The sequence below is a fragment of the Filobasidium floriforme genome (genome assembly GCF_021052385.1).
Source record: "Filobasidium floriforme strain CBS 6241 chromosome Unknown HD553scaffold_26, whole genome shotgun sequence".
Lineage (NCBI taxonomy): Eukaryota > Fungi > Basidiomycota > Tremellomycetes > Filobasidiales > Filobasidiaceae > Filobasidium > Filobasidium floriforme.
In genome coordinates this window covers 84,166-98,194 of record NW_025763647.1, presented here as the reverse complement: position 1 = coordinate 98,194, position 14,029 = coordinate 84,166, and the positions used below count along the sequence as shown (strand labels likewise).

Genomic DNA, 14,029 nt, shown 5'->3' with positions numbered 1-14,029 from the left:
TGGGTCGATCTAATATCCCCGAAAAATGTCTGATACAGACAAGATGTATCACTACAGCACTCACGATCACCTCCCGACGATAAATACGGAGTAGCGGGAGGAAAAAAATGTACCTATAATTATATCACGATGTTCACTGATCAGTGACCTCAGCGGTTCACGAGCTAGTGCCACTGTAGCTTTCATGGTCTGCCCTCGACGAGGTGAAACCTCCGATCGCACGCGGAACGGAATGAATCGTGACGTCACTCGGGATCGCGCGGGGTCAACGGGTCAAGGGTGGAGCGAGCGATCGTCCCTGTTATAAGGTCATCGACCGAGAATGCCCACTACCTCAAACTCGATCCACTGTTCCTTTCATCCCTCCTGCAACTCAACAACACACGCCCCAATTTGATAGCAGCAGCACTCATATAGAAGCTAGAAATCACAGTATGTTCTCGTCCATCTCCAGTCGAACCATTGCGACGCCCATCCGAAAAACCACACTCACCGCCCGATCGCCTTGTCTCCGTCGGACGTCTCCTTCGCCCATCATCGCCCGTCCGTGTCCTCTGCGAAACAACTGTCTCGCTCGAACATTACCAAATCGACTGTCTTCGTCCGCTCGTGCATTCTCGGTATCAGCAAGCAGAATGTCGCTCCCCGAGAAGAAGGTGAGGCCTCGTGCTCAGACTCGGCCATCGCATAGAAGCAGGCGCTTACCCGATCGTGTACTGTCAGATGCAACACTACCCCAAGATGACCACCGAGTTCCCCGCCAAGAGCGAGGAGTTCCGTCGGGTCTTGTGGACTGGTCAATCTTCTCAGTTGGTTGAGATGACCATCCCCGTTGGCGGAGACATTGGTGAAGAGGTGAACCTAACCTCTCCCGTTTGATGCACGATTGCACCTGGTCGATCGCTAATTCGATGACATGATCCGGTCGTGACTTGCCACTACAGGTTCACCACGTCGACCAGCACTTGGTCTTCACTCAGGGTCAATGCAAGGCCGTCGTCGCCGGAGAGGAGAAGATGGTCAACGCCGGTGACTTGGTCATCGTCCCCCAGGGCACCAAGCACAACTTTATCAACACGGGCAAGGAACCTCTGATCTGCTTTACCATCTACGCTCCTGGTAAGTCTGTTCTTGTCGGATATTTCCCATGATCAGAGCCTCAGGCTGACGCCTCCGACTTCTCTTTTCCAGCGGAGCACGACCCCAAGTCTGTCCACAAGAGTGAGCATTTCTCATCCTTCCTCTCGCTATAGCGACTCGGGCTGACTTAGTCTTTCTTTATCTCTTTCCCAGCCAAGGAAGAGGGCGACAAGCTCGAGGATGAGGGCAAGGACGAGCCTCCTAGCTGGGCCGTCCCCGGAAAGAACTGAACGTAGACCGAATTTTACGAATTGCATCGCACCTGAACAAATCACATACCTAATCAATAATCATTTGTAATCAAGTTATATTAACGTATCCAACGAATGCCTAATGCTTCATGAAAGCCGCCCCTTGCGGCGAAGCTCAAATGATGATCGTCGACACTGGTCCGGCGATCGTCGATCACGTGAAAGTTGCGCGTCGCCGGATTTTGCCTCGACCGGAGAGCTGCCGAAGAATTGGAGACCTGATCCATCACCACGATCCACAATCAGACAGATCAGACCTATCCACACAATCTCGTCCTCCTTCCTCCTGTACAATCGGCTACCGTTCATCTGCTTGCAGTCGAAGGACTCACTTGGGCACCCTTCTCCGCCCTTCAACACGCGAACAAAGGGACACACAAAAAGAGACTCTACTCAACGCCATGCCAGAGACCTTTTACGACGAGGTGGATATCGAGGATTTCACTTGGGATGACAAACTCGGGATCTACCATTACCCGTGTCCGTGTGGAGATCGGTTCGAGATCACCAAGAGCCAGCTCAGGGATGGGGACGATGTCGCTAGGTGTCCGAGCTGCAGCTTGATCATTCGCGTGCAGTACGAATGGGTGAGTGGTTGATTGACTCGGTTATGAATCGTCAACGAGAGCAAGGAGCTGATACAGGTTTCTTTTTGTTTCGTTGCGTACAGGACGAGTACGAGGACTACGAGACGGATGAAGAGGAGGGTGCGGTAGAGGCAGACGAGGAGAAGGATGAGAGCGACGCTCAGCTGGAGAAGGATCTTTCGAAGCTGAACCTCAAGGAGGGGGAGCAGAAGGAATCCGTCGCCGTCAGGGTTGTCGGAGTGGAGAAGGCGGAGAAGGAGAAAGCGTTGGTGAACGAGAAGGAGCTGGAGTAGACGGGAAACATATCAGGCTCTGGGTCCTCAGGCTCAACGGGGACTCGCCGGAGCGACACTGCAAGGACACAACAACTCCACTATATCATTTGGCACCTCGGACTCGATTTGAAGACGCTACAGACCTCAATCCGAGCCAACGATCTTTATATACCCTATTACCCTCGGCTTATATATCAACTCCTCGACCGCACACGGACTCACCAATATCCGAGTGCCGTCACATCTTCGATCATCCCATCCGCCATTCGCCACATGTCCGAACTAGCACATCTCGAATATAAGGGAACGGTGATTGGGAATTTCGCCCTTAGCGACAAGAGGTCGAGGTAACAACGACCTCGGAGACCCGTTCGCCTCGGGCAGGATCCGGCCTGTTCTGCGCATTGCCAGCCGAGATTGCGGCCGCTGTGCCCAATACATCAGGACCTTCCCTGTCGGTGAAGTCATGAACTTGGCAGCCATGAAAACTTAGGCTGGCCGTTCAAGTAAAGTCGGCGTAGGACTACGGCAACATCCTCCCTTCCCGCTGGAAAGCATTTACTTGCTTGCCCAGAAACCTTCCGGATGTTGTCACGATATCAGCCTACTGATGTGCACATGCCACGAGAGAGACCTGCATACATCCGCTCGGCAAGTTGTTTCGATGCGGTCCGGCGTGTGCCCAGGTCACGCGAATTGTAGTAGGCTGGGATTCGAGACGAAACCGCGCATTTGTGATTTATACCATTTGTCCGATTATCCACTGTCACGATGTCTCAGACGCATGATATCGATACTCCGCATCTGTACTTTTATTCAAGGTTCTTTCAAGGTTGAAGTCCTAGTTTGACCTATACGTAGGCCTTGTATATCGATCAGTCTGTAGTGGCAATCGACTAAGCCTTAAATCTGGGACGAAGCAGCCCATCGCTTTTCAGTTCACGGCCAGGCGGTTTGTAGATGGACATTTCTGCTTGCGACATCCCGTCTCTAGGTATCTTTGTGGGTGACGCGGGAATGTCTGCCCAAAGGCCTATTTGTATGCAATTCTGTCCAGCGACAGGAAGGTCTTCAAACCCAGCACAGTGAGAATTTTATAAACAGTTGCTTGCCTTGCAATGTGATTTCACTGGATCATTTTCGGGTTCACAATTCCAAGACAGAATACACACTTTACAACGTCTTTATATCCTTGACATTGATCTTATTTGCATCCATGTCCCTGAGGCAAATCCCAGCCTGGCCTCTACCCAAAATGTTGTTCATATGGGCAACATGCAAGCATCTTTACGAGTTGAACAAAGCTGACGCATGCATGTCCCGGGGGGAAGTGATCCACTCGGTCGTCGTCACATCTCTAATCCATGTCTCCTGGTTTTGATTCCCATCCTTGCATTTTACAAAGTATTCTCCGCAACCCGATTTTACAGCAATTTCTCTATCCCACAGCAGCGACCGAGGACCCATGCTCAATCCCCGCAGTCAAATGACCTAGCCTTGTGCGCTTTCGGCTTCTACCCCTCTAATCTGTCCACAGGGACACTCCCGTTGTATGGCGCTGTTGCCTGTTCGCAACACCCGTCTAGAGAATCACACAGTTCTTCTTCTTTCGCTTGCTCATCCCCCCGCTCCTGTCAGACGGGGCGAGGACGGTCTTGATCGCCTCGTCAAAGACGTTCTTCAATCCCTTTTGCGTGAGGGATGATGCCTGCAATGCAGCAGATCGTCAGCTTTCGACCCTTAGACCTTTCTTTGCATGGTTGTATGGCATGCAGTCGGAGAGACCAGACTCACCTCGAGGTATTTCACCGCACCGATCTCTTTGGCCATCTGAGATCCCTGCGCATACGTCACCGGTGCGAACCGTCTCTCTCGCAATCGTTGGAGGGTAAGGGGGTCGTCTCGCAAATCCAGTTTAGTCCCGACGAGGATCACCGGTACGCCCGGAGCATGGTGCGAGACCTCTGGGTACCACTAGTGTATCGGGAAGGCAGTATTGGTAAGAAGGCCAGTCCGAATGTTTACAGGGCAGGGCTCACCTTGGTCTTGACGTTCTCGAAGCTAGGTGGACTAGCGATAGAGAAACAGACCAAGAAGACATTTGTCTGCGGGTAAGATAGGGGTCGCAGCCGGCTGTAGCATGGGGTGAGATGGGATAAGATCGCCTTTATCAGCCCTCGGCACATCTTCAAATCGCATCCCTCGATCGACACCCACTCGTAGTCCTCTTGACCTGCTGTATCCCAGAGACCTAGCGATACGGGGTTCCCGTCTACCAAGACGTTGGCAGAGTAATTGTCGAACACGGTAGGCACGTATCTGATAGCCAACAAGAAAAGCGGTGTCATGAGGATCCATCGGCAAAGGAACGGCCTTCCATCCGATCGAGGAGTAAGGCTCAAGCTATCCAGAGAGACTTACTCGCCAGGAAACGCATTTGTGGTGTAAGAAATCAAGAGACAAGTCTACACCATGACACCGGAAGGGTTTCGTCGTTAAGGTTCGGTCGGGTCGAGCTTAAAAAAACTTGTTCGTGCAGGGGCTCACCTTGCCGACAGCTCCATCCCCGACTACCACACCTGTTTACGTGACAATAAAGTAGACGAGAATCAGTACCGGGTTTGGCCACTGCGAATGGGGACCTCGGCTGTGCAGGCCGGTGTAGGTGGCTTTGCTCCAGCTCAGTCGGCAACAGACTCGAATCCGGTCTTGTCAACGTCGATATAGCCGGCAACCAGCGAGATCTGCACCATGTTGGTCACCATGTACCAACCCGAGCCCAGCCATTCTCACAGAGTCCCTCGGCCTGGAACTCACACTTGATACTCTGCATGGCCATGTTACTACCGCTTTCCTCTCAACGCGTGCCTGTGCTTGAGCTCAAGCGGTTTGCGACGTGTTTTCCTCGTTGGGCTGTTTCCTGACCGAGTAGCGAACAAGATCGAATGAGATAAGAGGCAAGAAGCGATAGGTAGGTGAAGGCGAGTGGACGATGGGGCGAGACTATAGCACAGTTGGAGTAGGTGGAGCGGACGAATATGGTCATCGAACGTAATTAATACGGGAGAGCGGGGAAGGGGGGAGAAGGCGCGCATGGCCGAGAGAAATCGCGAGGTACAGAGAGATCTCGATCACACAATAGCCTGCCTGCCTCGCCATATATCCATATTCGATGCGGTTCGCATAGGCCGACATCAGCCCTTAATATAAACATACTCTTCCACCGCTGGGCTTTGTAGCCAGCTGATTATCCGATCTTGAGCATGTCGCCAAACCATGAGAGGGCTACTTGCTGCCTTGGTGCCATCCGGGTCTAGCAATTCGGTAGGACCCGCGCGCAATGAACAGCCCCCGAAGGAGCGGCCATTATCTGCGAAAGAGCGAAGTAACGTCTCGTGAGCGTTCAGGCTCTAGAACAGCCGATTGAATCGTACTGTACTGAACGACTCACTTACTCGGAGAAGTGACTGTGGAGGCCTATGCTACCTGGCCATCCCCCACATCCCCCGCTTCGGTACCACTTCCACCTGCGCCCGCACCTCCCCTCTTTCCTCGATTTCCACCCTGGAATCCACCCCGAGCACCACCTCTGCCCCGACCTCGTCCTCGTCCACCTCTATCCCCGCCGCTCGTTCTGCCTGAATCGTTCGGACCTCCACCTCCGCCTTCGACATCCATCGAGTCCGCTCCGACTTCTTGCGATTCTTCCATAGCTCGTTTCGTCAGATGGGCGAGCACTTCGGGTCGGTCTGCGTACTCCAAGATCCTGAGCTGAATGGCGTAGCAGACTAGACGATCACGTCGAGCGAGCAGAGGATACAAGGAGCGTTAACATCGTAGTCTGCTTTTTCTTGGCCGCCCGATCTGCTAGATACTCACTCTTCTCGATCTTCAAGAGACTCTGTTCCGTTATGCTCTGCTTCTTGCCCAAATCCCTGACATAAGGTTGTGCACTGTCAAGCCCGCTCTTCAGGTCCCTGACGAATGTACAGGCTCGAAGCGCGGCCTTGAAGTCTCCGGTGCTTGAGCCTGTCCAGGACAGGTAAAGGAAGTTCGTCCATTCAGTAGGCACGTTACGAGGCAATATGGGTGTGAGATGGACTTGCAGTTTGTGGCGTAACGCATGAGTTCTCCAGATAGATCGCTGATCCCTAACGCATAGTCCTCTTGTGTAATCTCAAAGGGCTACCGAATGGTCAAGTGAAGCCAGAGCACATCAGACCAGTGATAAGGGAGATACAAAGGTGTATCTTTCCTAACTCACCTCGGTCCCATCTTCCGCGTGTAAAGCCTGTCTGACCTGTTCTAGGTTGATCAGAGATTCATATTGTAGGTAGTGCATGAATGAGACCGCCTCGATATATTCTTGTACTCCTCCCGAACTGTTCAGTCATCGTTCTGTCAACCTACATCCTTCTCCACCATCGCGGAAGGAGTAATCGATTGCCGGGACTCGACTCACATGTTCCTCGCATATGCCCAATATGTCAGATCCCCATCCCTCAGATCATCGCCAACGACCTTGACACAGCCCTTGATCTCCTCGGCCTTCTCCTGAGCTTCCGCGAGCAGTTTACTCCTTTCGGGATCGTTGGGAAAGAGCGAGATTCGATGAAGGTGAAAGATGAGTTTTTTGGAGAGCGACGTGATTTGACGGGAAGAGATGATCAGGCGTTCTCTTCGCTCGTTCTGTCGGTCCAGAGATGCGATAGGAAATCACAAGTATACACAAGAGTCTCAGTACTTTTGAGCCATGTCCCGACTCGCTTGTATATATGCTGGAGGGCTGCTCACCGACTCGTCCAAGGTTGTTCGAAACCCTTCAAACGTCTGGATGATTCGCTCACTGCGCTCCATTTCTGAAAGAAAAGAATTGGACTTGAGGGGTACAAATGGTTGCGTCGATTGACTCTGTTGTCGGAACGATGAGAGCCTAGTGTGATGTATGGCCAATGGTTTGATCGAAATGTTCAGATCGTAGCGATTCTAGCTTTCGTCATGTGCTCGCTCGGAAGTAAAATTGCTTCCGGCAGGGTGCGAGCAGCAAGCTATATAACGTCTCACTTGAGAGGGCTTTTAGTAGCTTCTCAGGAACCAGCTATCGAGTCCGAACCGAATTTGTAACACTCTTTCGATGCGTACGTCATGTATCCCTCGGGGTGGCTTGCTTATATCCAACGAAATACAAAGGTCAAAGAAAGACTGCCGCACTGCGCCCCATCTACACCTAAGCGACAACCTCTTCGGTCTCCTCCAAAATATCCTCGACGACCTCTTCGACAGTCTCCAGGCCCTCGTCCTCGACCTTGCTCTCGACCTGGTCCTCGCCAGCCTTCTTCCTCTCGGCAACGAGCTCCTTGACACGCTTCGATCGCCAAGCGTTCCATTCGTCGATGAGCCTCTTCCTGTGAGCCAACAGGTCGGCAGAGACGTTGCTCTCCTCGGCAGCGTCCTCCTCGTCGAACAGCTTGCTGAATTCTCGCAGGTTCTTCCTGACTCGCTTTTGGTCTTCTTTTGGTAGCATAGTAGCCGGTCGGGGCCTCCATACGAATTGCTTGAACTTGTCGAGAGGCTGCTTTTGCAGGTCCTGACCCTTGAAGTCCCAGATAGAGTAACCGGTCTCGGGCTACGATGATAGCACAGAAGTCGATCAGATACCATTCTCTTTCTAGATCTTCTTTCTCTCGCTCGCAGGCACTCACAGACTGCCTAAAGGCACTGGCGCTCGAGGCGAGGTACCTGCCTGAAGGATCCCAAGCGACATCGGTCATTCCAAAGTGCTCTCCGGTAGACAACAGTTGCATGTTGCTACCAGGGTCGGCGGCGTCTCGCTTGTTGATGGTGTCATCGATGGTGAAGTCGAGGTCCCAGAACTCGATGTCGTACTTGACAGCCGAGCCGCAGGTGGCCAAGGCGATGAATCGGCCCTTGGGTGCCCATGCGAGGGTGTTGGCGGTCTTGTTTTCGAGCTCACCTGTGATCGGTCGACAAGGTCACATCAGCTCTTGGGCTTTATTGGCTCAGAACGTAGAGAACACTGCGTGCCAGACTCACGCATCAGCTTGAAATCGCCCTTCTTGGGATCGAGGTAGTAGAAAGCGATAGCAGTCTTGAGCACAACACCAGGAGCCATGTGAGCCGGGTTGGGGTCGGCACAGGTGATGGCGGCAAATCGGTTGCCTGAAGGCTCCCAAGCGAACTGTGTGCAGGTCTCTGTATACATCGAGTCCGAGCAAAGTTCAGATCAGTCTTCGTTTCCCTCACTAAGCTCAGCCACAGACAAAGACCCGCCGACTCACCCTTCAACTCGATGGTCTCAACGGGGTAGTTCTTCTCCTTGACCCTAAACAGCTCAAAGTTGGAGAATGTGCTCCTCTTGCTCTTGACTCGGTCGACCTTGACACAGAGGTAAGTACCCTGGTCTTGCCAGTGAAGCTTGCACTATGTCCAGATGGAAAGGCTCGTGTCAGCAGGCTTTCAAGGAGACGACCGGGCGACTCACGTCGTTGACGTTGAACAGGTTCTTTGACCTCAGAACGTTCCTGCTAGGAATCGCCATCAAGGTAACCCTAGCCGGCTGGTTGGCCGCTTCGGGGGTCCAGTAGGCAAACATGTTCTCCTTGCTCGCTCCCAGCTCCCTGTCGGGACACCACTCGAAGTCCAAAACCCCATCGATCTTGATCGACTTCTTCTCCAAGAGACCCATCGAAGGGAGTTCGTACACCGAGATCTGAGTTCCGAGGTGACACCTCGCAACATACTTGTCATCTGGGGACCAACGGAGCAACGGCCACGAGAGCTTTCTCGGGGCGGGCATGTCCTCGGGCTTGGTTCCGGCGGGGACAGGGGCCGGTTGCACGGGCTTTTCACCAGGGAAAGTTCGAAGCAAGAGTCCGGTCTTGATCTCCCAGACGGCGATCTGGTTACCCTCGTCTTCCGGTCCAAACTGTCGAGGGTCCTGAGGAGCGTTCTCGTCCTTGGGAGGCTTGGGGACGATCGAGTCGGGGGACCAGGTCACGAGGTATTGTTCGCAGGGAGAGAAGTCAAAGAGCTTGACACCCGGGTGGGTGAATCGGTGGGAGACGGTGTTTTTGAACGACTTGCCGGACCAAAGGGCGACACCGATTCGGTGGAGGGTAGTCAGGTAAGTTCCCTGGGGCGACCACGAGACGTAAAGCTCTCCCCATCGCTACAGGAAAGTGCAAAAACAAGCTCGTATGAGCGGTTCCGTCTCGGTCCGTCTCGATATCGCAGAAACCTTCACTCACAGGCTCGGCCTGAACAGCCGGCTCCGACGAACCTCCCCGTCCGATCCAGTTGAGATCGACCGACTCTCCTCGGTAAGTCAGGTACTGGTCCCGTCCCTGAGGATCGGCCAACCAAGACTTCAAGTGCTCCTGCGGCTCAATCTCGCTATCCTCGACCCAACCTCGCGGGGTGCTGCCCTCCTCGATGGGCAATGACGCGTATCGCTCGATGTCGCCAAACTTGTTGACGTGCAGTCGGTTCTTACCGAAAAGGGTTTGGTCGAGGTTTCGAAGGGCGGCGGTGGCTTCAGCGGCAGAGGGGTAGGTGAGGAAGAGGAAACTACGCGGAGACAGCATGTACGGGTTAGTACATCAAACAGATAGACAACATTCCTTTCCGCATCTTTCTCGCCCAACCGCCTCGATTGACCTCATCCCTCTAGACTAGCTCTGACCGACTCACCCCTTGTTGCTATCGGCCTCGTTGTCCCAAGGCATCTCCATGTCATCATAGCTCTCGTCCTCCCTCTGCTTTCCGCTCAACGGTGCGCCGGCCTTGGCGAACGCCTGACGGAGACGTTCGATCAGCTTTTGACGCCTGTCGGCGTTGACGATGGGGACGTTGTCGACGACAAGGATGTTGTCGAGTCCGGAGAGCATATCGAGCTGATACCTGCGAACAGTCGGGACGAAGAGAATTGAGTTAGTCGGAACACGAGCTCACGAAGAACGTATTGTTCGAACTCACCTCTCCTCGATCTCGGTGTAATCGATGTCCTCGTCATCCTCCTCGTGGTTATTTGTTGGTACTGTATCTGGCACTGGCATGATGGGCTAGCTATACGACTGATGTTGTATGTAGTATCTAACGGGAGGTTGCTATCAACGACTTTGAGGTCGACAAAAGACTCTTTCGACATCGAGATACTCCCCTGATTCCTGAGCTGAAAAGGTTGAAGGGACGCGCGCTTCTAGTTGGCGCGCAGAAAAGGGAACAGCCTCAGCCCTCATCGAGGTCAAACGTCATATCTACGTTCATCATCATCACCTCGTTTCGACAACGTTGCCAGCCTACTCTGTCCTAGCTCTACAGCCATGAACCCTCAACGAGATCCCAAGGCGGCTGCGACCGCCAGAGAAGCCGTCAGTCCGTCTTTGTCCGCTGCCTGCTGCTCTGTCTACCTATGATTCGGTATGACTAACGCTTCTCTGGTTCATTACGAATAGGGTAACGCTTCTTATAAAAAGGGCAAATGGGCAGAAGCAATAGGTACGAACAAATATAATCGCTATCCATATAGAGAGGGATATCTTGAAAGCTTATTTGGCGCTGCGCTTTCGCTGGATCGCACATAAACAGGTCACTATGCTCAAGCTGCCAGGCTAGACCCAACGGACCCGGCTCCTCTTCTAAACCGAGCACAGGCCTACCTTAAGCTCGAAAAGTCGGTTCCTTTTCTTCGAATGTATGCTTGATTTGGTCTTTCAACTGACCTGCATTCATACTGCTTGTCATGCTTTGGGAATTGCGTCGGCAGATGGCAGGACGTCGTACGGGACTGCAATACCGTCCTGAACCTCCCCTTACAATCGAAGAACATCAAGGCGCTCTTTAGGAGATCCTTGGCGCGAAGGGAGTTGGGCGATGAGGAGCAGGATGGGGCTGTTCAAGGTCAGTGCTCGTCGACGCTCGCCGAAGAAGGAGGAAGAGATAGGCAGCTGATGGACAGATACCGTTTCTTCCATGGTTGAATTGGGGAACATAGACCTGGAGATGATCTTGAAATTGGAACCGAGCAACTCGGCTGCTAAAGAAGAATTGGCCAGTCTGAGAAAGGTGAGTCTGCCTTTCTCCTCGGTCTTAGCTTATCGAGGACGTTCTCATGCTGACTATCGGTCTTTGCCTGGCAATTCGCTTTTGTTGAATTGCTTTCAGGAAATAGAGAAGAATAAGAAGAAGAAGAAGGACCGGTCCAATCCCACTGTCGCCAAAAAGACCTCGACTGAAAGACTCACTGGACAAGCGGATGAGGAGCTCAAACCTGCCGTACCGCCTCTCTCCCTCGCTGCGTCATCGACACGTCGCATCCCTTCTACCTCTACTACCACTACCTCCAACTCGAGTAGTATCACAAACACAGGCCCTCCGGACCCTCCTAAAGGGGTACAGATCCCGATCAAGGTGGTTCCCTTCTTTTCACCTCGGACGAGTCTCGCTGAGAAGCCGAAAGATGGGGATATGCCTGTAGCGGGTCCTTCCCGATCCAAGACAAATGAGTATACTTATGATCCCAAACAGCCAGCCAGTACGTCAGGCTTTGCCGAGAAGAAGGCGGGAAGGGAGGGGAAGAGGAGCTTCGCCGGTACGAGCGTGGGTTTCACTGGGGAGAACGAGGCAGAGACACGTAGTCAAAAGGTGGATGGCAAGAGGGAATTGGTCCGGGAGGATAGGAGTCGCAGGAGCGAGGTGACACCGCCGGTCTCGGGTTTGGATATGATCGATCGGGTCATGCACGCCGCGACGGATCGGGAACGATGGGATATCCTGACGGTGAGCTCATGAGTTTCGCTCTAATGATTCGCTGGAGGTCTTCTGATTTCAATTCGCGATCTTTTCACAAATAGTCGATACCTACAACAAAGGCGTGTGTTTGGCTGGACCCATTAATAGAGCCGGATCACCTTGCAACGATCTACCAAGCAATGCTCTCCGCAGTTTCTGCCAAAGGAAGTACCAAAGCGGAAGCGGATGACATAGAGCAAATCAAGCAGCTGGTACAAGGGCTGAGGGGGATGAAGAGGTGGAAGATGGTCCAAGGATTGTTAAGCAAGAAGGAGAAGGAGGTTATACGGGATCTGAGCGCTCGGTGTGGGCTGGATTAGTCCGATGCGTGGGACAGGTTTTCGTGTCAGTAAGGCTTGACGCGGCCACACGCGTGAGAAATGGTGCTCGCGTTTCATCCTTGTATTCCGTAGAGCAGACGCCCGGCGAAGGGCGGCCTCCTTTATACCATGTCACAGCTTTGACGAGGGGTTTTCGAAGATGCTTCAGGTGTGGGGTCCGGGTGGTTATAAGACGTGATTGAGGGAGAGGTCTCTTTGTGCAATGATTCGCGAATGATGGAGAGGAGATTTCTTGCACCCCAATCCGTTCGTCCTAAGCCTGTCTTCCCATTCCGTCTACCCCTTCCCCTCAACACGCCTACTCTTCCAAACACACACCTTACTTCAACGAGATATGGCCGTCACCTACGCTCTCCCTCAAATCCCCACCAGGCCAGCTCGACCCGCCAGATCGCCCGAGGCGGAAGATTCTGCTTCGCGCAGGTTGACGCCTTACCCTGATCCCAAAAAAGCTTTCCCGTTGTCTGACGACCACGACGACAACAAGAACAAGCATGATCAAGATTCGAAGCTCAAAGATCTTGAACTACCGATCTCAAGCCCTGGTTCTGAGCGTGTCAAACCCATCGAGATCAATTTCAGCCGGATAAGCAAGAAACTCCGAAGATCGCCTTCGAACCCCCCAGGGATTGTCGGGGATCGGTCCAAGCTCGAGAGAAAGTCTTCATTGCCCTCTCTAGGCTCGTCCTCGTTCGACAACTTTGCTTCGGGTGAAGGTACTTTGGGTGAAAGAAGACCGAGGAGGAGGGATGGGTGGCTCATCCCGGATGCTTTTGTGCAGGATTATCTGAAAGATCTTAAAAGGTCGGTTGTGTCTCTCGCGATAGTTGGAGTGTAGCTTACCAAGCCATTCCGAATCGCAGTCTAGCTTCCTCTTTGTCATTGACGAACTCGAAGGAAAAGAAGACCCTCAAGCTGCCGGTCGACAACGAAAAATCAAGGGTCGTCCGCCGGGACCACGCGCCCCTCGACGTGTCTTACCAATCATCCTTCGGATCGCAACCGCACACCGCACATCCCGTCTCGATAGACGAGGTCTCAATCTACTCGCAAGAATCGACTGATCTAGCGTATCTCCGAGAGGCCTCTATCAAGAGTGTACGAAGGTACCTCAAGGAGGTGCCAAAGGTGGTTGAGAAGAAGAGGGGCAGGATGGCACGCGCTCGAATGTTCCTGCTTGGTACTAGCAAGGAAGGAAAGGCTGTATGATTACATGTAGTACATTAGTGAGGAATGCAAGGGAATCGCGATTCACTGTCAGTTTACTGCGATCGGGTTACGGCTGATCGCAAGGGTCAGTGCTGAAGACATAGGTCAGATAGTAGAGGCCGCCGGACCAAAGCAGAAGGAAGGTCTTGCGACGTGGTCGGTAAGCGACAGCGAAGTTGTTATGTGGTCGATCTGAAACTCCAAAGCGGCGGTGAAACCGCTGCGCGCGATAGTGGGCCAAACATCGTCGATGACTATAGCTTGGCAAGGCCACACCGGTACCCCGGAAAGATCTGCCCACACCGCACGGACATGTCATACTATGAATGTCGTACCCTAGTCGAGGAAGAGGACGGAAATAGGATCTCATCAAACAGTCGCCCGGAATGAGGGGCGTGATCTCAGTTGGGACAGTA

At 53.0% G+C, this 14,029-nt stretch overlaps 7 protein-coding genes across 7 annotated transcripts; 4 read left to right on the top strand and 3 right to left on the bottom strand.

The window, feature by feature from the left end:
• The first annotated feature begins 343 nt into the window (after positions 1–343).
• HD553DRAFT_318923 (RmlC-like cupin domain-containing protein) lies at positions 344–1,476 on the top strand. Its single transcript, XM_046180946.1, has 6 exons — positions 344–432; positions 628–656; positions 724–855; positions 945–1,119; positions 1,192–1,221; positions 1,294–1,476. Exons 2-6 carry the CDS (start codon positions 636–638, stop codon positions 1,368–1,370), a joined length of 435 nt encoding a protein of 144 aa, XP_046033120.1. The 5' UTR covers positions 344–432; positions 628–635; the 3' UTR covers positions 1,371–1,476.
• A 316-nt stretch (positions 1,477–1,792) lies between these two features.
• HD553DRAFT_345777 (zf-CSL-domain-containing protein) lies at positions 1,793–2,271 on the top strand (the record flags this gene model as incomplete). Its single annotated transcript, XM_046183133.1, has 2 exons — positions 1,793–1,978; positions 2,062–2,271. 2 exons carry the CDS (start codon positions 1,793–1,795, stop codon positions 2,269–2,271), a joined length of 396 nt encoding a protein of 131 aa, XP_046033119.1.
• A 1,291-nt stretch (positions 2,272–3,562) lies between these two features.
• On the bottom strand, positions 3,563–5,200 carry HD553DRAFT_136536 (putative Rho GTPase). The gene is made up of 7 exons (XM_046176641.1): positions 5,071–5,200; positions 4,801–4,832; positions 4,675–4,718; positions 4,471–4,572; positions 4,293–4,386; positions 4,039–4,227; positions 3,563–3,961 (listed from the first exon to the last, which is right to left on the bottom strand). Exons 1-7 carry the CDS (start codon positions 5,090–5,092, stop codon positions 3,836–3,838), a joined length of 609 nt encoding a protein of 202 aa, XP_046033118.1. The 5' UTR covers positions 5,093–5,200; the 3' UTR covers positions 3,563–3,835.
• Positions 5,201–5,556: 356 nt separating this feature from the next.
• Positions 5,557–7,265, bottom strand: HD553DRAFT_136566 (Translin). The gene is made up of 7 exons (XM_046176642.1): positions 7,048–7,265; positions 6,716–6,942; positions 6,518–6,635; positions 6,360–6,438; positions 6,133–6,282; positions 5,709–6,041; positions 5,557–5,623 (listed from the first exon to the last, which is right to left on the bottom strand). The coding sequence occupies exons 1-6, from the start codon at positions 7,108–7,110 to the stop codon at positions 5,731–5,733; spliced, it is 948 nt and encodes a 315-aa protein (XP_046033117.1). The 5' UTR covers positions 7,111–7,265; the 3' UTR covers positions 5,557–5,623; positions 5,709–5,730.
• A 117-nt stretch (positions 7,266–7,382) lies between these two features.
• Positions 7,383–10,381, bottom strand: HD553DRAFT_318916 (eukaryotic translation initiation factor eIF2A-domain-containing protein). Its single transcript, XM_046180945.1, has 8 exons — positions 10,249–10,381; positions 9,964–10,173; positions 9,522–9,840; positions 8,756–9,442; positions 8,553–8,694; positions 8,308–8,466; positions 7,956–8,227; positions 7,383–7,879 (listed from the first exon to the last, which is right to left on the bottom strand). The coding sequence occupies exons 1-8, from the start codon at positions 10,326–10,328 to the stop codon at positions 7,481–7,483; spliced, it is 2,268 nt and encodes a 755-aa protein (XP_046033116.1). The 5' UTR covers positions 10,329–10,381; the 3' UTR covers positions 7,383–7,480.
• A 194-nt stretch (positions 10,382–10,575) lies between these two features.
• On the top strand, positions 10,576–12,534 carry HD553DRAFT_318914 (uncharacterized protein). The gene is made up of 7 exons (XM_046180944.1): positions 10,576–10,643; positions 10,728–10,770; positions 10,861–10,945; positions 11,039–11,172; positions 11,267–11,337; positions 11,437–12,051; positions 12,126–12,534. Exons 1-7 carry the CDS (start codon positions 10,596–10,598, stop codon positions 12,381–12,383), a joined length of 1,254 nt encoding a protein of 417 aa, XP_046033115.1. The 5' UTR covers positions 10,576–10,595; the 3' UTR covers positions 12,384–12,534.
• A 204-nt stretch (positions 12,535–12,738) lies between these two features.
• On the top strand, positions 12,739–13,613 carry HD553DRAFT_345772 (uncharacterized protein; the record flags this gene model as incomplete). Its single annotated transcript, XM_046183132.1, has 2 exons — positions 12,739–13,208; positions 13,268–13,613. The coding sequence occupies 2 exons, from the start codon at positions 12,739–12,741 to the stop codon at positions 13,611–13,613; spliced, it is 816 nt and encodes a 271-aa protein (XP_046033114.1).
• Positions 13,614–14,029: the final 416 nt, after the last annotated feature.

Excerpts from the sequence above, each read along its gene's own strand:
- HD553DRAFT_318923 (XM_046180946.1), top strand. The coding sequence starts at position 636 with ATGTCGCTCCCCGAGAAGAAG. Across the intron at positions 856-944 it reads GCGGAGACATTGGTGAAGAG|GTTCACCACGTCGACCAGCA; the intron begins GTGAACCTAACC and ends TTGCCACTACAG. Across the intron at positions 1,222-1,293 it reads CCCCAAGTCTGTCCACAAGA|CCAAGGAAGAGGGCGACAAG; the intron begins GTGAGCATTTCT and ends TCTCTTTCCCAG.
- HD553DRAFT_136536 (XM_046176641.1), bottom strand. The coding sequence starts at position 5,092 with ATGGCCATGCAGAGTATCAAGT. Across the intron at positions 4,833-5,070 it reads GGCCATGCAGAGTATCAAGT|GTGTGGTAGTCGGGGATGGA; the intron begins GTGAGTTCCAGG and ends TCACGTAAACAG. Across the intron at positions 4,719-4,800 it reads GGGATGGAGCTGTCGGCAAG|ACTTGTCTCTTGATTTCTTA; the intron begins GTGAGCCCCTGC and ends GTCATGGTGTAG.
- HD553DRAFT_136566 (XM_046176642.1), bottom strand. The coding sequence starts at position 7,110 with ATGGAGCGCAGTGAGCGAATCATCCAGACGTTTGAAGGGTTTCGAACA. Across the intron at positions 6,283-6,359 it reads CATGCGTTACGCCACAAACT|GCTCAAGCACCGGAGACTTC; the intron begins GCAAGTCCATCT and ends TGTCCTGGACAG. Across the intron at positions 6,042-6,132 it reads TCTCTTGAAGATCGAGAAGA|TCTGCTACGCCATTCAGCTC; the intron begins GTGAGTATCTAG and ends GTGATCGTCTAG.
- HD553DRAFT_318916 (XM_046180945.1), bottom strand. The coding sequence starts at position 10,328 with ATGCCAGTGCCAGATACAGTACCAACAAATAACCACGAGGAGGATGAC. Across the intron at positions 9,841-9,963 it reads GAGGCCGATAGCAACAAGGG|TTTCCTCTTCCTCACCTACC; the intron begins GTGAGTCGGTCA and ends GTCTCCGCGTAG. Across the intron at positions 7,880-7,955 it reads CCAGTGCCTTTAGGCAGTCT|CCCGAGACCGGTTACTCTAT; the intron begins GTGAGTGCCTGC and ends CTATCATCGTAG.
- HD553DRAFT_318914 (XM_046180944.1), top strand. The coding sequence starts at position 10,596 with ATGAACCCTCAACGAGATCCCAAGGCGGCTGCGACCGCCAGAGAAGCC. Across the intron at positions 10,771-10,860 it reads CAAATGGGCAGAAGCAATAG|GTCACTATGCTCAAGCTGCC; the intron begins GTACGAACAAAT and ends GCACATAAACAG. Across the intron at positions 11,173-11,266 it reads GCAGGATGGGGCTGTTCAAG|ACCTGGAGATGATCTTGAAA; the intron begins GTCAGTGCTCGT and ends TGGGGAACATAG.